At 42.5% G+C, this 20,881-nt stretch overlaps 2 protein-coding genes across 3 annotated transcripts; one reads left to right on the plus strand and one right to left on the minus strand.

Moving 5' to 3' along the window:
* Positions 1-209: 209 nt before the first annotated feature.
* On the minus strand, positions 210-4,575 carry SMC3 (structural maintenance of chromosomes 3). Its single transcript, XM_064700674.1, has 5 exons — positions 4,437-4,575; positions 4,260-4,374; positions 4,056-4,195; positions 873-3,992; positions 210-806 (listed from the first exon to the last, which is right to left on the minus strand). Exons 1-5 carry the CDS (start codon positions 4,449-4,451, stop codon positions 594-596), a joined length of 3,603 nt encoding a protein of 1,200 aa, XP_064556744.1. The 5' UTR covers positions 4,452-4,575; the 3' UTR covers positions 210-593.
* A 565-nt stretch (positions 4,576-5,140) lies between these two features.
* On the plus strand, positions 5,141-19,838 carry Fim (plastin-2 Fim). 2 transcript variants are annotated; one of them, XM_064700675.1, is made up of 6 exons: positions 13,536-13,682; positions 14,137-14,311; positions 16,555-17,665; positions 17,750-18,028; positions 18,290-18,543; positions 18,616-19,838. In XM_064700675.1, exons 2-6 carry the CDS (start codon positions 14,234-14,236, stop codon positions 18,814-18,816), a joined length of 1,923 nt encoding a protein of 640 aa, XP_064556745.1. In that variant the 5' UTR covers positions 13,536-13,682; positions 14,137-14,233; the 3' UTR covers positions 18,817-19,838. The 2 variants fall into 2 exon arrangements, with proteins under 2 accessions (XP_064556746.1, XP_064556745.1); XM_064700676.1 differs by lacking the exons at positions 13,536-13,682; positions 14,137-14,311 and adding an exon at positions 5,141-5,908.
* Positions 19,839-20,881: the final 1,043 nt, after the last annotated feature.

Raw genomic sequence — 20,881 nt, forward strand, 5'->3', positions numbered from 1 at the left:
ATATCAATAGCTTATACTTCTAGATGTGGCTGACCATTATGGAAGAATTCATTGGAGACGTGTTCCGCACATTTCGGAAAATCCACCACTTCCGGGTGGAAAAGGGGAACTTATTCTAAAAACCTTCAATAAAATAAAATGATGGATACGTGTTTCCCGTTTTAGGAAAGCGCAATCCATGTGTAAAATAATCGTGTAGTGTATATATATTTATAAGTATATATGTATATCTCACTTTGCCTTTTATTACAAGTACATACATATACTGTGTACTTGATGGAAGCAAGCCTCTTCACAAATCAGATACATATATTAATAAAAATGTTGGGAGACTTTGCTTAGCCAGGTCAAGTGTATATAGCAAGGACAATTACAATACAAACAGACTTAAGGCTTTAAAAATGTAGTTTTAAGGAAAATCAAATTGAAAAATATAAAAAAAAATTATGATAATTATAAGAATTATGAAAAACCAATTAAGCCTAATCACTAAGAAATGCTTGAATGTGTGTGGGGAGGGGTTGTGAGGAGGCAGGGGTTGGGGTAGGGGGTAGGGGGTAAAGAATTGTTTGGCAGTGTGTTGCGTTACGTGTCTAAGCGTGTGTATTATCATCCTCGACAAAGTCCTTGGCCTGCTCGCGGGTAACACAATCAATGTGGCTGACCTTATTGCGAAAGCGTACGCCATAGAACTTGTGCGCATTCTCCAGTAATTCGGGCCGGAACGTGGTGGTAATAAACTGTGCCGTGTCGCTTAGCTCGTGTATCATATCGGCCACCGCCTTGCGATGCATTGCGTCCAGTGCCTGTTTGAAGGGAGAAGGTGCTCAGTTAATGTAGCTCAAACAATTAGTAGGAAGTAGGAAGCTTACCTGATCGATCTCGTCGAATAGATAGAAGGGCGCCGGATCGCACTTCTGTATGGAGAAGATGAGGGCGAGGGCAACTAGAGATTTCTGGCCACCGGATAGCTGATTCATTTCGCGCATCTCAGCATCGATGCCGGTAAAGGAGACGCGTATGCCAATGCCCGTGAAGGCATCCGAATTGGCCACCTCCTTTTCCATTTCCTCGCCCTCGTTGTCCTTGGTCTTCAGTATCAAGTATCCGGCGCCCTGTGGCACCAGTTTCTTGAAGACCTTGGTGAAGTTCTGGGCGACCTGCCTGAATGTAAACTGTATGGCCTCGACCTTTTGCATCTCCAGCGAATGGATGAGCATGTGTATCTTCTGATCGCCCACATCAAGCTCCTCCTTGCGCCTGTAGAGCTTCTCCTTTTGCTCGGAGAAGCTCAAGAACTGATCGAGCGCCTTCTTGTTCACGTGATTGTATTTCTTCAGATGCTGATTGGCCTTCTCCAGCTCCTTAAAGATGTTCTTCAGCGAAATGCGTGTGTAGGCGGCATCCACTTGGGGCAGTGCGCCCAAGCTGGCAATTTTCTCGGTGCACTCGTCGATTTTCTGATTCAGCATATTCTCTTTGGTGGTCCATTTCTCCAGTTGTTTGCTATCCTTGTTGATGTTCTCCTCGGCCTCCTTCTCCTTGCGCACATGCGACTCCAGCTCCTGCTGCAGCTCCTTCTGCAACTGGACAGCCTCATTGACACGCTTCTCAATTTCCTCCAGATCCGCATTGACCTTCTTGATACGCTTCTCCGTCGAAACGAGCTCCGTTTTGCAATTGTTCAGCTTACGCTTGCGATCCTCCACAGAGATCTCCTGCAGCGCCTGTATCAGCTCATCGCGTCGCCTGAACAGATTGTTAATCAGCAGATTGTCCAGCTTATTTTTGCGCACTTCCAGCTGCATACGCTGCGTGAAGGCCTCCTTATTCTCCTGGTTGAGACGCCGTATATCTTCGTTGAGCTGATCGATTTCGCCCTGATCCTGCTTGGATAGCGTTGACATGAGCTCCTGCTTTAGCTCCGCCTCCAGGCTGGCCTTGGTGCTGTTCATCGCCTCCAGCGAGGCCTTGCATTGCGCCAAGGAACGCTCTTTGGGCGCACGATATTTCTCGATGCGCACCAGCTCCTCCTTCATCAAACGTATCTCGCCCTGCACCTTCTCGAACACATCCTTCGACTTGCCCTGCTTGGTCTCCGTCTTCTGCATATCGGACACTATCGAATTGATACTGTTCTCGGTTGACTTGAGCTCATTGCGCAGCTTGCTCAGCTGCTTCTCGAACTCGGTTATCTGTTGCGTGTACTCGGTGCGCTTCTTTTGCATTTCGAGACGGGAACGCGATGTATTGAAATAGCCGCCGGTGAGGGAGCCCTTCGAGGACACCTGATCGCCATCGAGCGTAACGCAATCCAGGCCCGTGCTCTTGGCCAGCTCCGTGGCACGCTCCAGATTACGACAGATCAGCGTCTTGCCAAAGATATAGCGCAACGCCTTGTCGTGCTGTTCATCGTACTTGAGCTTCGATATCATTGGTATCGAGTCCGGATCATCGGGATAGTCGTGTATCTTCACTTGGAGCCGATTCAGCGGCATGAACGTCACCTCGCCGGGCAGCTTCAGTTTGTTCATCTCCTTGAGGATCTGTGTGCCCTCGTATTCCGATTCCACAATGTGATGGAACAGCCGATTCGCAGCGGTCACCTCGACAGCCGTATAGATTGTCTTGTCGCAGCTAAAGTTCTCAATAACCGGGCCATAATAGGCGCGTGCTATTGCCGCCGATTGGCCGCCGCGCTCCACAAAGCTATCGAGCACCTTGCGCACCGAATCGCAGCCATTGAGTATGGGCTTGCCGGCCATGCTGCGCAGCGCCTGATCCGCACGCGACAGCTCCTTCTTTTGGGTCTGCAGCTGTTGGGTCATTTGTGTCTCCTTGCGCCACAGCTCGTTGCGCATGGACTGGTGTTGGTCCTTTGTTTTCTTCAGTTCGTAGTACTTTTTGTTGTGCTCGTCGATTTGGAGGCGCAGCTGTTCCAGCTCGGAGGAGTGCTCCTCGATTTTGGTGCCCAGATCTTTCTCGGAGGTTGCATCCTTTTTCAGATCCTCGACCAATTTGGCGTGATGATTGATTTTGTCCTTGGTCTGTTTGCTAATCGATTTCAGCTCATTGTGTATCCATTTGTCGCGATCCTCGCGTGACGAGAACTGCGAGCCACGCCCCTGTTTGGCATAAAGCTCCTTGCGCTTTTGCTCCTTGAGCTGCAGCTCGCGCGAACAATCCTCTTCTTTGCGCTTCATCGACTCGTATTTGGGCTTGACATCGTCCAGTTCGTTTTCGCGCTCCGCTATGGTCACCTTGAGATTCTTGAGCTCTTGGTCGGCGCGTTCCTTTGACTTGTTATCACCCTGCACCTCGTCATTCAGATCGACGATGGTCAGGTCTAGTTTGGTCTTTTCGCGCAGCAATTGCTGCTGTTCTGTCATTAGGACTGAGCGTTCCTCCTTGGTGCTGAGCACCTTTTTCTTGGCCTCCTTTAGGTTCTTCTGCACCTCCTTGATCTTCTCCTGTGCCTTTTGTATCTCGATGTTATAGTTCTTCTTCTTGTCCGAGGAAGATTTGCGCTGCAATAGCAGCTCCTCGAGCGCGCGCCGCGTATCCTTCAGCTCGGTCTCGTACCGTATGTACTCCAGGGTGCGTCTTGTTTTGTCCCATTTCTGATACTCCTTCAGCTCCTCCTTCTCCTCTTCGAGCGTCTGCAGCCTATCCTCAATGGTCTTTAGATATTCGCTAATCTTCTCCACCTTGCCATCGGTTTCCCTCAACAGATTCAACGATTCCTCCTTGCGCTCATCATAGACACGCGTGCCCGCCACCTCGCGCAGCAGCTTCAACCGATACGAGTCCGCGGCGGTGGCCATTTGATTGATTTTACCCTGCTTGACAATGTAGTAGGGATTGGAGCTGGAGAAACCGGCCGATTCGAGCAGATTGACCACCTCATTGCGTGGCACCACCTTTTTGTTCAAAAAATACTGATCCTTTTTGGCGCCAATAACGCGCCTCAAGTAAATCTCCTCCTTGTCGATCTGCAAGAAATTTAACCAGCTAAATTATCAACATATCCCATATAAATGCAGCTGCCCACTTACCGGCACACGATTGTCCGAGTTGTCGAATATTATCTCCACATAGGCCGATATGACGCGGGCGCCCGTGCCCTCGTGGAGCAGGGCTTGACGCTGTTCCGGACGGAGATGCGTGAACTCATCGCTCAGCACGAATTGTATAGCTATATTAAGATAAATATAAATCATTCAATGGTAAGCACAATTCAATAAACAGAGTAAGCTTACCGTAGAAGAAATTACTTTTGCCAGAGCCATTGCGTCCGACGACGACGTTGTGACGCTTATCGAATGGCTCCACCACCGTCTGGTCCTTGTAACTTTTAAAGCCTTGTATTATAATCTGCAAATGTTCGATAATAAGCGGGAGACAATCGAGCAGTTGGCGTCGTGCTGTTTACCCACCTGTTTAATGTGCATTTTATTTTGACACAAAACACATAAATAAACAGCTACACCACAATATTTTTATTTGCGCCAGCACAGGGTTGCCAGCTAGTTTTGATTTGGCGTTGGCCTTTAACAGCTCTGTGTAATTTTTGTATGGTGATTTAACAGCTTGACTCATATTTGCGTTAACAGCATTGTGTTGACTCTAATTTGCGTCTTGAATCTGTTCTCATGTTTAGTTTTAAATTGTGGCTTGCGAAATATTCGTTTAAAATACTTTAACAGCTTTTTACCCGTAGTCAATAGGTATTTTTTTTTTTAAATACAACCTTATTCGCTTATTAAAATTTTGCACTAGCCGGATTGCAATTTTATTCCTGATGCTAAGCAACGCCGCTAATATGTCTCCTACGCTATATTAGCTTTTCATTGCTCTTAAGCTTTTCATTGCTCTTATGTAAAATATAAAATATTTATATGGTTAGGAAAAATCGTTTTTTACCCCCCCCCCCCCCTCAACTACTTTTCGACCATTTTTGTTTTAAAATGATTAATAATGTTAATTGCACACAATTAAAAAAAAAAAGTATTTTTTGGGCATATTTTGAAAATATATAAAGATAATGTTAGTATTTTATGTAGATATTTTCGTATGCCACTAGCTGTCACACTGTTTATCGCCATATCAGTTTTAATTCAGACTTTCTTGCGCATGGTTCGTGTGCCCTGCCAGCAATCCATAAGTTGTCGAGTTATTGTTATTGATTATCAAATAACAAAGTGTACGCAAACAGAAGCCGGCAAAAACCGCCGAAGTCGAAAAAGAAGCATATAAGCTGAGCTTAGAGCAACGTGTAAATACAAGTGGAGAGTGAGACCAGATTTTGTAGGTTCATATTTTGTTAAGTGCAAAAATCGTGCATCGTGTGCCAAAACATACATAGAAAGAAAGAGGCGAAAAGCAAGCAATAACAAAATTGAGAAAATAGCTAAATAGCAATTATCCAGCGCAGTAGCGTAAAAGAATTAACAACAATAACAGCCATAAATAAAAGCCGCAGCCGCCGCCAACGCCACCCAAAAGAAAGTGTCACTGTTGGCCCCCCTCCCACCCAAGCCCAGCTCCAACAAGCAAACAAACCCACCACCAACACAGCATAACAGACGGCAGCGACGCGACACAACGCGACGCGACGCAGCAAGCGCAGTTTTTCGCACAACAAAAACAATAAGAGAGCGGCAAAACGGCGACAGCGACGGAGGCAGCGACTGTAGCAATAAAGTGAAATTAACGTTATAATTTATTTAAATAATAGCCAATATAACAATTAAGAAAACACAACAGCAACAAGAACAACAGCAACCAGCAGCACCACCAACAACAACAACAACACAAGAGCAATAATAACAAAATGGCAACACTAAACAAATTTACAAAAACTTTATCCAATGATGAAAAGGCCGAGATAAAAGAGAAATTCACAGAGGTAAGTTAAGAATCTAAATGACGCTTAGCATAACAAAATTCACATACTAACATATACACACGGGTCTGTATGTATAAACATATATTCAAATGTTAAATCGATATGTGCAACTGTAATCTTTTTTTTGGCGACACTGTAAAGGGTTGGGTGGGGGAGGAGGAGCTTGAATCCCAAATGCATGAGTCATAAAGTAGCGCGGTGCGCTGCGTCGCAATACCGTTAACCGGTGCATGTGGGCGTCGGCGTCAACGTTGACTTCGGCAGCGACAGTGGCCTTCAACAACCCCCCATGAAGAGAGCGACATCAACAACAGCTAACGGTAATGCTCCAGCCAGCATGCATGTGTACATATGTACATAAGTATAAATATATGCGTGTGTATGTGTGCGTGGGGGAGCGCGACGCAGTGCATGGGGGAAAACAAGTTCCCTTGGGTGGTGGCCACGCCATGTCTTGCTGTGCATGCAGACGAGCCAGTGCAAAATCAAAGCCGCAGCAGCAGCAGCGCATGCGCCTTGCCCCTGCTGACGCACAAGTTCAATGTCTGCCTACCCGCCATTCCCCCTTCCAAACCCCCTCCTTCTACAACATGACTAATCCGCGTCAAACTAGGTAGCGGCAAGACAACGCATGCTTCTTTCACTTTACTTGGAATTTCATATGAATTTCGCGAAAATAACATTTGAATAATATATATGTATGTACATACCCATACATTCAAATATATGTGGGTATGCATGGACGTAAGTATTTTCATAGTATGACAACACGACAGAGCCAAGAAGGCAAACAGAAACCAGTTTCAGCTTAAAATAAAAACACAAACACATACAGAGACACTTGCAAAGATGGGAGAGCGTGAAAAACTACGACTCAGCAGCCGCCAGCAGCCCGTTAGCCGGAGACGAAGAGCAAATACAGTGAAAGCCATTTTGGGCGGACATCCGGGATTTGCATTCCGTTTTTTGTCCTGCTAGGGAATATACCGCTTTAAAAATATGTAGAGTTAGATAGTTAATAGTGTCTGCGTCCAGTTAAAGTAGCCTCCATGCCGGAGTGTAGTTGTTTTGGAAAAATAATGAAAAAAACGTTGGGCGGCAAAATAAGATGTCTGTCCAAGGGAGCGTCCACTGTACATCATCAGCGGCGATGTTATTTGGCCCCGCTGTCTGGTTCAAGGGGCAGCTGTAATTGTGTACAATTTCTTTATAGTACTTATACACATACATGGACACAATCGCGCTCACACGTTTAATAGTTTTCAGGTGTAGCTTTTCGATTTGCCAACTGTAATTGCTTCTACTTCGTCTTCGTCCGCCCACTCGTCGCTTAATGCATTTGCGTTTATTAACAGTTAAGCGAGAGGCGCGGGAGCGCACGCGCGTAGCGTTAATCCAAACACAATGTGGCATTGTTACGAGCGCGCGCGCGCACTCATAAAAATTCGTCGTGGCAAGCGAAACGATAAAAAGGATAACTAACTAAGAGAGAAACGCGCTGCTTCAAAATAACAATAAGTGCAGCGTAGGCGGGACGGACATTGTGCGGGGGTGTCGCACGCTAAATAATACTGGCACTCGCACTGATTGACACTTGAAAGTGGATTTTTGTTGTTGTTGATTTTATTAATCAGAGCTTTTGCTGCTGCGATGACTAATGCAGCCAGTCCAGTTGATGAGTATGTAAAAGAGAGAGGGAAAGAAACAGAGACCGAGCTCGACTTGTTCCGCATTTAAGTGGCCGCTCGCTGCCTTCAACTATGCTGACTTTGCTTTTGTTTATGTCAATCAGAAACAGAGTTGCCAGACAGTCGCACAAAGCATTGCTGTTGTTTGTCTTTTCGGCCTGTGCGTGGGAGTGTCAGCAGTAATTGCCGCAAAGTCTTGCATTTTGAGTGTCTGTCTTGTATGTACATATGTATGTATCTATTTATATGTATGTATATGTAAATACATGTGCACACATATTTTTATGGCTTATCAGCCCGCTTGCCGCTTGCCACTTGCATGTCTTAAGTTGGATGAAAGAAGTGGGTAGGCAGGCACATAATTCATTGGGTTGCGTTTATTAGGTCTGCAGTCGTCGTTGTTGTTGTTGTTTTAGTTGTTTCTGTGCCCATTCACACACAGCAACAACAATTGCGTTTGTTGTTTTTGTTATTTTTCGTGGCTGCGCTTGGTTTTTATCAAGTGCACTTTAAGTGCACGGAGTACGAAGGGCAATGGCAAGGGGAATGGAGGAGGCTACTTATGCATCCACTTAAACATTCTTTACACTTAGACAAAGCCCATATGACGTTCCGTTTATTAATGCATATGCCAAACAATTTACAGTGTCACTCAAAAGTCGTGCAGCACGACGCGTACAGTGGTTCGTGAGGCATTGGAAATGACAGTTGATTTCGCATTTATATTTGTATGTGAATACCACATACAATGACATCAGTGCATTTGGAATGTTAAATGCAGCAAATGATGAAAAATGAAGATACATATTTACTTACCACACGTACAGTGTGCACAATACGTGATAAGTATTATGAAATCAATTAATGATAATGTATACATGCATAAATGTTGATTTATTATTCAATTATAAAGTACATTTTTTGTCGAAAAGATATCAAAAAATGCAATTTTTTTTTTTTATATAAAGACTGAAATAATATCTGACTCAGCTTCAGTTGAGAAACGAAATTGCCGGCCTTGATACCACTGTGCACAAATGCAGCGAAAGTGATTTTTAATGCGTTTATTGCGTTATTGCGTCGCATGCAAGTGCCACAGTTGTATGGCAACTTTGTCTCTTGTTTTTCTCTTTTTTATTTTTATTATTTTGGCGCTCCCACTTGTCGTTTGTCCTTATGCAAAAGTCTTTAAGCTTTCTTCGGTTTGGTTTTTTGCGTGCAGAGTTTCATGAACTCAGATTAACAGTTACTTTATTGCGCCGATAACAACGTTTATGTAGTACTATATGTTAATGCACTCCCCAAGTTTATTTTGATCGGTTTATTTGCTAGCTTTTCTGTGCAGGTTTTCACTTTGCCCCCGAACCAAGTGCGTACGCCCCGGTGCATCTGTCCGCGGAGACAGACAGACAGAGAGTGAGAGAGAGAGAGAGAGAGACGCGAGACATGTGCAAATAGAGACACCGAACGATTTACTGCCTCATTACCAATATTTACCGGGGTGGCAGCGCCACAGCTAACTGCTAATTTGTCATATGGCCAGAGTTTACGCTAATTAACACGCCTTTAAGGTGTGTTGTCCCAATCCCAAGCGTCAGCTACATATATGACTTTGTCTGTTGAGCTGCGCGTAGTTCCCAGCGGCTGCTGACTCACCCCGTGTAACGAGTATATGTATCATTTATCCTTATGACTAATATTCGTATTATGTTTCATACAAAATTGCAATCGCTCTGCCACGGCCACGCCCACGCCCAACACAACATACACAAAATGTTGACTTGTGGCAGCGGCTGGGGCAGGGGCAGGGGCAAGTGGTCATTGGGTTCGTCTATGCGGCGGAAATGTGTCACAACTGATTATACAATTCACTTGGCTTTCTGAGTAAGTATGCGTGCTGTGTATGCTCAGCGTACTTGTGTGTGTGTGTGTGTCTGTGTGTGTGGTAATGCTCGACTCTTTATCTTGTTGCGGCCGCATTGCCAATTTCTACATAAAAAATTTATTACATGCAAGCTCGGCTCGTACAGACAACGCGCAGAGTCAAATTTGTTGTACGTGTTACAAATTTCAATTGAATGCACGATAACAACAACACTAACGACGACGAAGACGACGAAAACAACAACAACAACGAAGTTGATGAAGACGACAACACAAATTGACAACACACTGGACTCTACAGGTGACAAAATTGTCGTTAGCCAAATGAAAAATCAAACGATTAGAGCAAGTAAAAAAGTGTTTTTTCTTTTCGAGAATATGTAAATGGAGCTAGTGTGAAATTATTAGAAATTATAGTTATTATTATAAATATAGGATATGTTCATAAAATATCAGGATAACTTTTTAGCACTTGCTACAATGGCCTTTAGCTACATTTAACCACAAACCAGATACTGGAACCCGGCTACTTGTTTTTCGGAAGACTGAATGACTTGGGACAAGTCATCTACCGAACACTGATGTGCATTGAAACAAAATATAAGTAAAATTTACATATTGTTTACTTGGGATCTCATTGGAATTCCTCAGGGAGTTGAACAAAAAATGTATGCACAGTCAATGCTTGACTTTGATTGAACTATATCACGCTTAAGGTTAGGTTTAGGCTTTTTGAAAGACCAACATTTTCAGAACTTTTCAAAAAATGTTGTTAAATTTATTATATTATTTATTTACTTAAAACACTTGCAAATTATGCAATTGGATGTACCATTTATAATATCTAGAAGTCTACAGCATGAAATCGAATATTTGTAGTTTTGTCGGGTGGCAACTACTTTAGACTTTTTTTTTACAGTTGGTCCCTGCCCCTGCATTTAAAGATATTTCTTGGATGACAGCAACAACTGTAAAGACATTGGCATATACATAATCATGGGTTGGCTGGCTCATTATTAGTTTTTGTTCAATTGATTTCCTTTGACTATTTATGATCGGTTGCTTTATCGATGTGCCATGTACTCGGCCTCAATGTGAGGGAAGAGTGACAAAGTGTGCATAGATATGTATGTAGATACTACACTCACTCAGACCGCTACGAACAGTGTTGATTAACATGTTTCCAATGTTGTTGACTTACTCACCGATGCCGATGTCGATGCCGATGTCGATTCAATCAACGTCAAGCGCTAAAGTTGCGCTGATGTAATGCCGCCTTTGTTGTCGAGGTCGGGCTCCAGCTGCAGCTCCGGCTTGGGCTACGCTGGCTGCATGCAGGCATTTTGGGCAAACATTGGAATAGTCTCCAGCGAATGCTCCATTTCCAGTTAGTTGCGGGCAAACAAAGTTTCGTGCCTGGCATGGGCAATTGGAATTTGACTACTGAACTGGTTCCAGGCCACAAAACCGGTTCAACGAAAGCGAAAGACAACAACAAACCACAACACAGTAAATGTAATATATACATATAAATGCACATACATATATATATATATATGTATTTATATATATATGTTTTCTAGTTGGTGACACATTGTTGTGTTTTCTTAACTGCGCCTTGGGTGACATTTTGTGGGTGGGGGAGGGGGGAAATTAAGCTGCTTACGTCAGAGAGCATTAGAGATGTGTCGGGAAACATTACACGACCGGCCGCGATTAAGTATCGGCAGCAAAGCAGATGACCAAAGAGAGGAAAGAAGCATAGAATGAAAGAAACAAGCAACTAAACACCGTTTAGCATCTTTCGGCCCGCTAATGAACTTCATTTGCTGTAAATTGACTTCAAATGACAATCACAACAAAGTTCATTAACAAAACTCTCGCGCGCTGCTTGTCATAATCATAATTACGGTTTGTGTATGTTGCCGTTTGTTTCTGACCTTTTTTCTTGGCCAACCTGCTTACCTTTTCTTGTTTTGCATTTTTTTTCGGCTCAAGCACCAAAACGATTCTTTACAATGCCAGTGGAAAGGCCAAGAAACGAACTTGAACTTGTTAACACTCAAGGTAACTTAACGTACAATGCGTATGTGTATTATAATATGCATATTAAGTTGTACTTTTGATTAGTATTAGTCACAGTTGAAACGGTTAAAAGATGTAATTGATTACTGTTCGAGATAACAAAGTTACTGCGAAGGTCAAATGTTATCAATTTGATTAACCAGATTAACCAAAGGGAGGAGTATTTTTAGAACTCATATGTTATTCATATTTAATTATGTCCAAAAACAATTCGTATCACATACGACCATCCCGAACTTTCTAGTCATTAAATACATATTCAGGCACTTGTTTTGGCCTTGTTAACACAGCACAAACTAACTGTTGAATGTGGCAAAAGAAAGTTATCGATATAATCGATAGCTCCCCGGCTCAAGTAAATACATCACGAATAAGCGATTGACAGCTTTGCACTCAAACCGAAAGCTGTATAAATACAACTGTATGCAAATTGAAAGCTAACCCTGCTGTCAGCTGGATACGAAATTAGCCAAAGGGGCCAGTTTCATTCAGTTCTGAACAATGGACAATAAATCGCAACAATGCGAAATGAAAAACATGCAGTAGCTCATCAAAACCAACGGCTCGAACCAGCTGACAAAAATAAAAACCACCTCATCATGTAACGATGCGGCTTGAAGAGCCTTGCCTTGAACAATGCTCGGCCATTGTATCGACTGGGATTAGTCATCCTGAAGACGTGGACGCTTCAGCGTAATGTGAATGATGATTGCGGGGCTGAGATATTGGGCCATGGCTAGGCTAGCTTTGGGGCCAATTTGTCGAATGTGCTCAATTATAACGCTTGAGCTTAATAAATAACTAACTTGCGTTTCTTATCGTAACATTTTCTTATCTTTGACAAAATAGTATTAAATTTATGTTTAACAAGACATCAGTTGGCAAAAAGCAATTGGCACATAATTCCCTGGCTGATACAATGGCTATTAAAAAACCAATTACGTTTAAGTGACATGTTTCTCTCTCGCGCTCGCGCTCTCACTTCTCTCTCTCTCTCTCTCTCTCTTTTGCTCTCTTTAAACGTAACTCAGGGGAGAACAATTTATAAGTTCTTACCAATTACATACAGGAAATACACATACTTACGTAAGTTTGTATGGTATTTAAAAGAAGAAAAAAGTACAATTTCGATGCGTAAGCAGTTTGTTAAAGGTTTTTGGCACTTGAAAAAGAGTTGCCACATTTGCCAAAAAAAGAAAGAAACCTTGAAATTTGCATGACTTTTGAAAATGTTGCAGCAAAATTAATAAACTATTGAAAGTTAGTCAATGTATGCCAAGATGATTCTTTAAGATAATTTAGATAAAACAGAAATGAGCCAAAACTGTTTTAACTCAACTGATCGATGTTATGACAACCCTATTACAGCACACGATTATTAAACGTAATCTGATATTCTTAATCGATATCGCCACAAATTGGTTGACTGACTGACCGATTGACTGGCTGACGGGCTGAATTCAATGTGGAGCAAGGTGTCGCTCGCTTGTTGTTGTTGTTGTTGTTGTTCGCTTGGCTGATTGGCTGTTTGGCAGGTTGGTTGACTGGTTAGGGTGTCTCTTATCAGAGCGAATGACCAAAATACCCAAATAAACGTATGTACATACATACGTGCATATATAGAGCCCAATTGCTGGCTCATATGACTTTTTTAATGAACTCAAGTGGCATGCAAATTGAATTAAAATAGAATATAATTGAGATACATATGTAAATTGAAATGTGCAGTCGATGCATGACTAACTTGTCAATAGGCTAAGAACTTTTGATTGCTGAGTTTCATTTGTTTAGAAAAAACGATGTGACTAACCAAATAGAATAACAAAAAGAAGAAGAACAAGAAAAACAGAGTACCGCAAGGCAACACATATGATTCAGGGCATAAAAACAGACGCTCTTCAATATGGTTTGGTCTCCATCGATCGATCGATCGATCGAGCACCGCCTTATCATAAACTCTGCTGCTCGCTCGATTTGCTGGAGAGGTGCACGAGCATGAGAGCATGGGTGTTCTGCTTCTGATAAAAGAAAAGGCATAAATAGTGCGCACTTCGCCAGGCGCTCAATTAGTAGTACAGCTCGTCCAGTGGCGCTAACAGCAAACGCCCGCAAGCAGAGTAATTTCGCCAACCCATTGCCAACCCACTCGCGCGCGTTAACTCAGTATTTGCCAAATCCTTTGCTCTCTCTCTCTCTCTCTCTCTCTCGCTTGCTTAATATTCACTCAATCGAAGTTCTCGCGACGTGTGCTCATTCGTCAAGTTTTGTTCTCGCGCAATTACTGTTCGCTCTCTCACTCTCTCGAAGTTAACCACATAACGGTGATTTTGTGCAGCCGCTTTCAATCGCCTGTCGTTCAGCACTCGTGCCGCGCACTCAAAACGATCGCGTGTCCGCGCGCAGTTGACCGACCCCCCCTTCGGCACTCTTCATATAGCTTCATTTGTGGCTTCTCCTTCGTTTTCGTTTTTTTGTTTTTGTTTTCGTTTCGTGCGTGTGCGTGTGTTTGTCTTAAATCAATTTACTTAATTCACGCATAATTTTTGTTTTGTTTTTGTTTATTTTGCTCAGCAATTAAGTGGCTAAGCAAGAGGCAAAGAAAACATTCAAATTGAATAAATACCAAAGTGCCCCTAAAAACGAAAACCCATCGAATAATATATCAAAAATGTCTGATATTATCAACGTTGATCATCATGAAAGCGTCGAGGAGTTCAAGCAGAATCTGGAGGAAATGCTGCCCGATGTATGTACATATATATACATATATATATGTATACATATATATAGATAGGATCGTTGGCATGTAGATGGCGCCACAGTGCTTAACGCTTTTTAATTTATTTTCAATATTTTTTTATTATTTCATACATATTTGTTTTTATTACTCACAATTCACGTAATCAGAAGTGTTTGCTCTCGTTGCCGCCATTGTCGGCACACTTTATGGTGGTTTTTTCTTCTATTTTTTAATCGATAACACACAGACAAGCGCACCAAAAAATACTTCTATGGGCTGCTCTTTATTTTATGTATGTATATAGACAGTTACAGTGAACACCTTTGATAAAGTTCACGCGCCTCGCAATCGCAATCAACTGACCACAAACTTCCGTTTATTGTCACTCATTCCCCGTTTGACCATTCCCACCTGTGCGGGTCTTATCGCATAGGTATTTTGCCTAGGCCCAGGCAAACGAAACACCCTTGAAGGGAGGTCCGACAACAACAAGCGTCATCGGTCGGTCGCCCAGTTACCACTCACAATATATATATATATATATATATATATTCGCTCGTAATCATTACCATATACGTAAACTGGTGCTATTTTCGATTTTGTTGCCATTTTGCCACAAAACTTTATCTTATCGGGAAACGCGAAGCAAACGAAACAGCCAACAGCCAACATCATCATCATCGAGCCGAACGACACAAATTCCATACAATATACCCATCTCTAGACCCCTGCTCCAGCCATATACAAAAGCATACGAGCCATATACACATATATATATATATATATATATATATGTGTGTGTGTGTGTGTGTGTATAACTATATCTGGCCATGATGAGAATTTCACACCAAAGTCGTAAACGCCTGCGATTCCCCCTTGGCGAAATGTTTGCGCTTGTCAATGGGGGCTTGGGGATTGCAAATGATTTCTACACAAACAACCGACTCGACATATGCATACTTCCATTTGGGCTTGGCTTAACTATTTGCCGGGAACGTCTATTGTTTGCCGGCTAAATCATGTATTTGTCATGTTTTCCAACCTTTGTTTAAAGACTTCAAGTTTTTTACAAATTTCAATTATCATTTAGAATTTTTCTTAATTTTTTAGGTTTTATGTACAAAGGTTTTTCTATGCGTTTCCTTAACTGAAAGACTATAGTAGTATTTAAACATGGAAACGTTTTTTCTATATATGTACATACTCAGATATTTATATGTACATATATTCAATTGATTGTGCTTGTTTAAACCCAAATATCTAGAAATTTACAATTTTCACTGCAGTTGTCTTTTATGACACAAGAGTTTTGAACAATTTTCAGCTATTAGAGCGGATAATGGGTGGAAAGTAACAGTTCAAAGCATAACAAAATCGATAAATGTTTGATCGGCTTTTGAAAGATTCACCACTAATTGCGGAAAATTGGTGAAATGCTGAGTATTTCTTATAAATGTACAAGGTCGTGAATATCGTTTAAAAAATGCAAGATATTTTTCTTAAAGATAACACAATTACGAACTTAATTTCATTGTCGATGATCGCACGATTCAGGCACTTCGATTTCGATATCGATAACGATAACGATGACGATTGCGTGCGACTAACGATAGCTGTCGCAATGACAGCCCGACTGCACACACACACATAGATATAGACGGCTGCGTCAGTTGCATTGACGATAATAAATTAGCTCGCCTATGAAATGATATGCAAGAGGAAAGCCTTGGCAAAATATTTACCACTGATCTAATTGCTGTGACAGAGCTGTGAGCTGTGAGCTGTGAGGGGGGCAATGACAGAGGGGATGGGGGAGGGGGAGTTAATTAATCAGCAAAGACTGCGCAGCTGATAAGGCAGCGGCAGGAACCTGATGGAAGAATAACCGAGAATGTCTATAGATAGATAGAAGCCATTGAAAGATGGGGGAGGGTGGGCATGGGAGGGCAGAAATGAGAATGTGATTGGCAGAACTTTTTACATATGCAGGTGAGGTAATGGCTCAAATAAAACATGTGCGCCTCCCCATCACATCAATCGAAATGGTTGAAAATTGTTGGAGCAACTGCCGCTGGAACGCTGGAATGTGCGCCGGCACGTCGTCTGCTTAGCATTTCGGGAGGGCAACAAATTCAAATCGCTGAGTCAGCGAATAAAACTAGAAAATTTGCCTAAATAAATGGGCAATGAGTAAGAGTATTCGAGCATTAGTCATCGAAGATTCTTAAGTATGCTTCTGTCTTTTGCAGCTGGACGCGAACAAGGATGGTTTCATTGATCTGCACGAGCTGAAGGATGCACTCAACCAGGTGGGCTTCAAGCTGGCCGGCTACCAGGTGCGCGAAATGATTGACGAGTTCAAAAGCAAACAGCGCACAGCGCATCAGGGCAAGCTGAACCTGGATGAGTTTGAGACACTGTGCCTGGACCTGAAGTCCAAGGATGTGGCCAGCACATTCAAGACGGTCGTATCGAAGAAGGAGAACCTGGAGACATTAGGCGGCATGTCCAGCATATCGTCGGAGGGCACCACGCATTCGGTGCGGCTCGAGGAGCAGCTGGCCTTCTCCGACTGGATCAATTCGAATCTGGGCCACGACAAGGACCTGCAGCATCTGCTGCCCATTGATGCCGAGGGCAAGCGTCTATATCAATCGATCAAGGACGGCATCTTGCTGTGCAAGATCATCAATCACTCCTGCCCCGATACCATCGATGAGCGCGCCATCAACAAGAAGAGCCTGACCGTCTATCGCGAATTCGAGAATCTGACGCTGGCGCTCGTCTCCTCGCAGGCGATTGGCTGCAACATTGTCAACATTGATGCCCACGATCTGGCCAAGGGCAAGCCGCATTTGGTGCTCGGCCTGCTCTGGCAGATCATTCGCATCGGCCTGTTCAGTCACATTACCCTGGACAGCTGTCCCGGCCTGGCTGGCCTGCTCTTTGACAACGAGCGGCTGGAGGATCTGATGAAAATGTCACCGGAGGCCATATTGTTGCGCTGGGTTAACCATCATCTGGAACGTGCCGGCATCTCGAGACGCTGCACCAACTTCCAGTCGGACATTGTCGACTCGGAGATCTACTCGCATCTGCTTAAGCAAATAGCCGGCAACGAGGCCGACGTCAATCTGGATGCACTGCGCGAATCCGATCTGCAGCAGCGCGCCGAAATTATGCTGCAGCAGGCGGCCAAGTTGAATTGCCGCAGTTTCCTCACGCCACAGGACGTCGTCAACGGTGTCTACAAGCTGAACTTGGCCTTTGTGGCCAATCTGTTCAACAACCATCCCGGCCTGGACAAGCCCGAACAGATCGAGGGTCTCGAGTCCATCGAGGAAACGCGCGAGGAGAAGAGTAAGTCCAAGTTCATCGGGCCCAGCGCACCAGCACCAGCAGCTCATTCTAACTTTCCTCTTCTTCTCATCTTGTTCTCAACAGCCTATCGCAACTGGATGAACTCCATGGGCGTGGCGCCGCACGTCAATTGGCTGTACTCGGATTTGGCCGATGGCTTGGTCATCTTTCAGCTGTTCGATGTCATCAAGCCGGGCATTGTGAACTGGAGTCGCGTCCACAAACGCTTCACGCCGCTGCGCAAGTTCATGGAGAAGCTGGAGAATTGCAATTATGCCGTTGATCTGGGCAAGCAATTGAAGTTCTCGCTGGTCGGCATTGCTGGCCAGGATCTGAACGATGGCAATGCCACGCTCACACTCGGTACGATTTGATTTGATTTGATTTGAATTCGAATCTCAGGCAGCGCTGCAAACAAGCCGCTTTGGCTTTCTTCTTTACCAAATAGATACTCCGCTTAACTCTCTTCTGTAATTCCTCTTTGTGTCGCATTCGTAAACGTTGAACAGGCAGCGCTGTCTAACGATTATTCGATTCTCCTTTTTTCCTCATTCGTAAAAGTTTATCTGTCTAGCCCGTGTTGAACTATTTAAACTGACATTTGCTTGTCTCGCCTTAACACAGCTCTGATCTGGCAACTGATGCGCGCCTACACATTGTCCATATTGTCCCGGCTGGCCAACTCGGGCAATCCGATCATTGAGAAGGAGATTGTCCAGTGGGTGAACACACGCCTCTCCGATGCCGGCAAGCAGTCGCATTTGAGGAACTTTAACGATCCGGCGATTGCCGATGGCAAGATCGTAATTGATCTGATCGATGCCATCAAGGAGGGCAGCATCAACTACGAGCTGGTCCGCACCAGCGGCACACAGGAGGTAAAAATAAAATAAAATAAATAAATATATATAATTGAGCTAGTTTTGTTAATGCCTTCTACCTTTGCGCAGGACAACCTGGCCAATGCCAAGTATGCCATCTCCATGGCGCGCAAGATTGGCGCCCGTGTCTATGCCCTGCCCGAGGACATAACCGAGGTCAAGCCCAAGATGGTGATGACCGTCTTTGCCTGCATGATGGCCCTCGACTATGTACCCAACATGGACAGTGTCGACCAGAACAATCACAACAACACAAACAACAGCAATTGAAGTGCAGCAGCAACGACGACGACGACAGCAACTACTCAATTATACTTAAACAAAAGGAGTAACAATTATATAAAAACAACAACAACAACAAAATATTGTATACAATACGTACGCCCATGCATACACGTGCATGTGTATTTGCTAATTAACTGCAACTAACTTTTAAATACGTGGCGCAACACAACGACAACAAACAACAAACAACAACAACAAACAACAGCTGCGCCCCGCAAATTGTTCTTGTAAACGTTCTTTTAGAATTTTTTTTTTTATTATTATTGTATTATTTTTTGCTATTGTAATTAAGCGTAAAAAAGTTAAAAACAAAACACAAAAAAAAAACCACACACACAACACCTTTTGTGTTGCCTGTGCTCATTATAACCAATTTTTTTTTTTTGTAAACAAAAATTTATTGTTTAATTATATAAAGTGAAAACCTTATTTTATAAATAAAGGTTTGGCCCTTTTCTGCTTTAGTTGTATCTGTTTTTAGCCGAGAGTTGAACGTGCAAGAAATTTTGTAACAAATTTAATAACAGAAACTAAATACTTTGTAATATATATTTATAAACAATATATGCGTCAATATACACATAAAACAATACTATATACAAAAGGAATATATATATATACATATATATATAAATCTAAATATATTATCTATTTTTGCATAAAGAGTTGCCTGATAAAGAAAAGGGACAAAGATGTAAGCGAATGCGGCAACCTTTTTTTTCTAATTGTAAGCAAACTTTTTAAAAGCCCATTTTGTTTACGTTTTATTTTTTTAATTTAAATATTTTCTTTTGTGTGTGTGTGTGTGTGTGTGTGTTTCGTATTAGAGCGGGATAGCGACACAGGCATGGCTTAGAAAGAGCTAGCAAATAATATGCCTGTTGTTTTTCTTAGTGCAATGCAATGAGGCGACTTGTATGAAATTGGACATAAATAAAAGTAATATCATGCGCATTACGAAACTAAAGTAATAAAGTATATAATAAAAACAACAACAAAACAAGAAACCAATATCAACTGGCATTTATTTACACTCAGCGCAACACATCCGCAAAGCAATTATATTTAATTGCTTTTCAGCAATATTTTAAAATGGCATAAATCCCATTTTTATGTTGCTGGAAACTTATCGAAAACGAACAACTTTAGCACCACAATCCACCTGTATACTATTTTGATAGGCCATTATCTTGAAAATTATTTGGCTTTTTCTTTGGACTTATAATCTCGAGCTTCATAAAGCACTTCTGGGCGCAAATCCGTTCTGAAGCGGCTGCACCCCAATACATACATATATATATATATATATATATATATATATAGAGCTATATAAGCCCAAGCAGTATTCGAAATCAGTTTTAGTTCCCAATCGCTTTTGCCCATGTTGATAAGCCCGTTCACGTGGGCCAAAAGCTTATCTAATATGATCTTAATTATTTCGTGAACAGAAAAACGAAACCAAGCGCAATTTCAGGGCAATAAGAGAACTTGAGCACCTCGCATACATATATCTTATATTATATATATACATATATAAAAATCGGTTCAGTTTCAGCAAGGTTGAGGAACTGAAAATCTGGCAAGAGAGTCAATATGGATATTGTTGAGACAGGGAATGCTATAATTTATATAGAAGAAAACACCGCCGACACAATAAAGTATATATATTCTTGATCGTATCAGCAGTCGAGTCGATGTAACATAGCAAGTATTTTGTTTTACAAAAAGTCTTACTCAAGCTTGGCTTTTACGAGTATCACCAGATCCCTATATGTGGGCATAACCCTATTCAAATCTGACCAATCTTATTATATATAGCTGCCATAGGAAGGATAGGTCCAAAGTCAAGTTCTTTTATGAAACAACTATTTGTTTTTTCAAGAGAATCTGATCCTAGTGAAGAGCAAAAGTCCTATCCACATCGGATTACTCTATTATATAGCTATATTAGTTATCTGAACAACTTTTGATTTTTCAAGATATTTTCACTTAGCTGAGCCATTTGGACTAACATATTATGTTGGCTTCTGCTTCTGTAGGAACAATCTGT

Source organism: Drosophila montana, unplaced genomic scaffold (assembly GCF_035044405.1).
Source record: "Drosophila montana isolate Dmon_TW-CO22-7 unplaced genomic scaffold, ASM3504440v1 contig_1853_1, whole genome shotgun sequence".
NCBI lineage: Eukaryota > Metazoa > Arthropoda > Insecta > Diptera > Drosophilidae > Drosophila > Drosophila montana.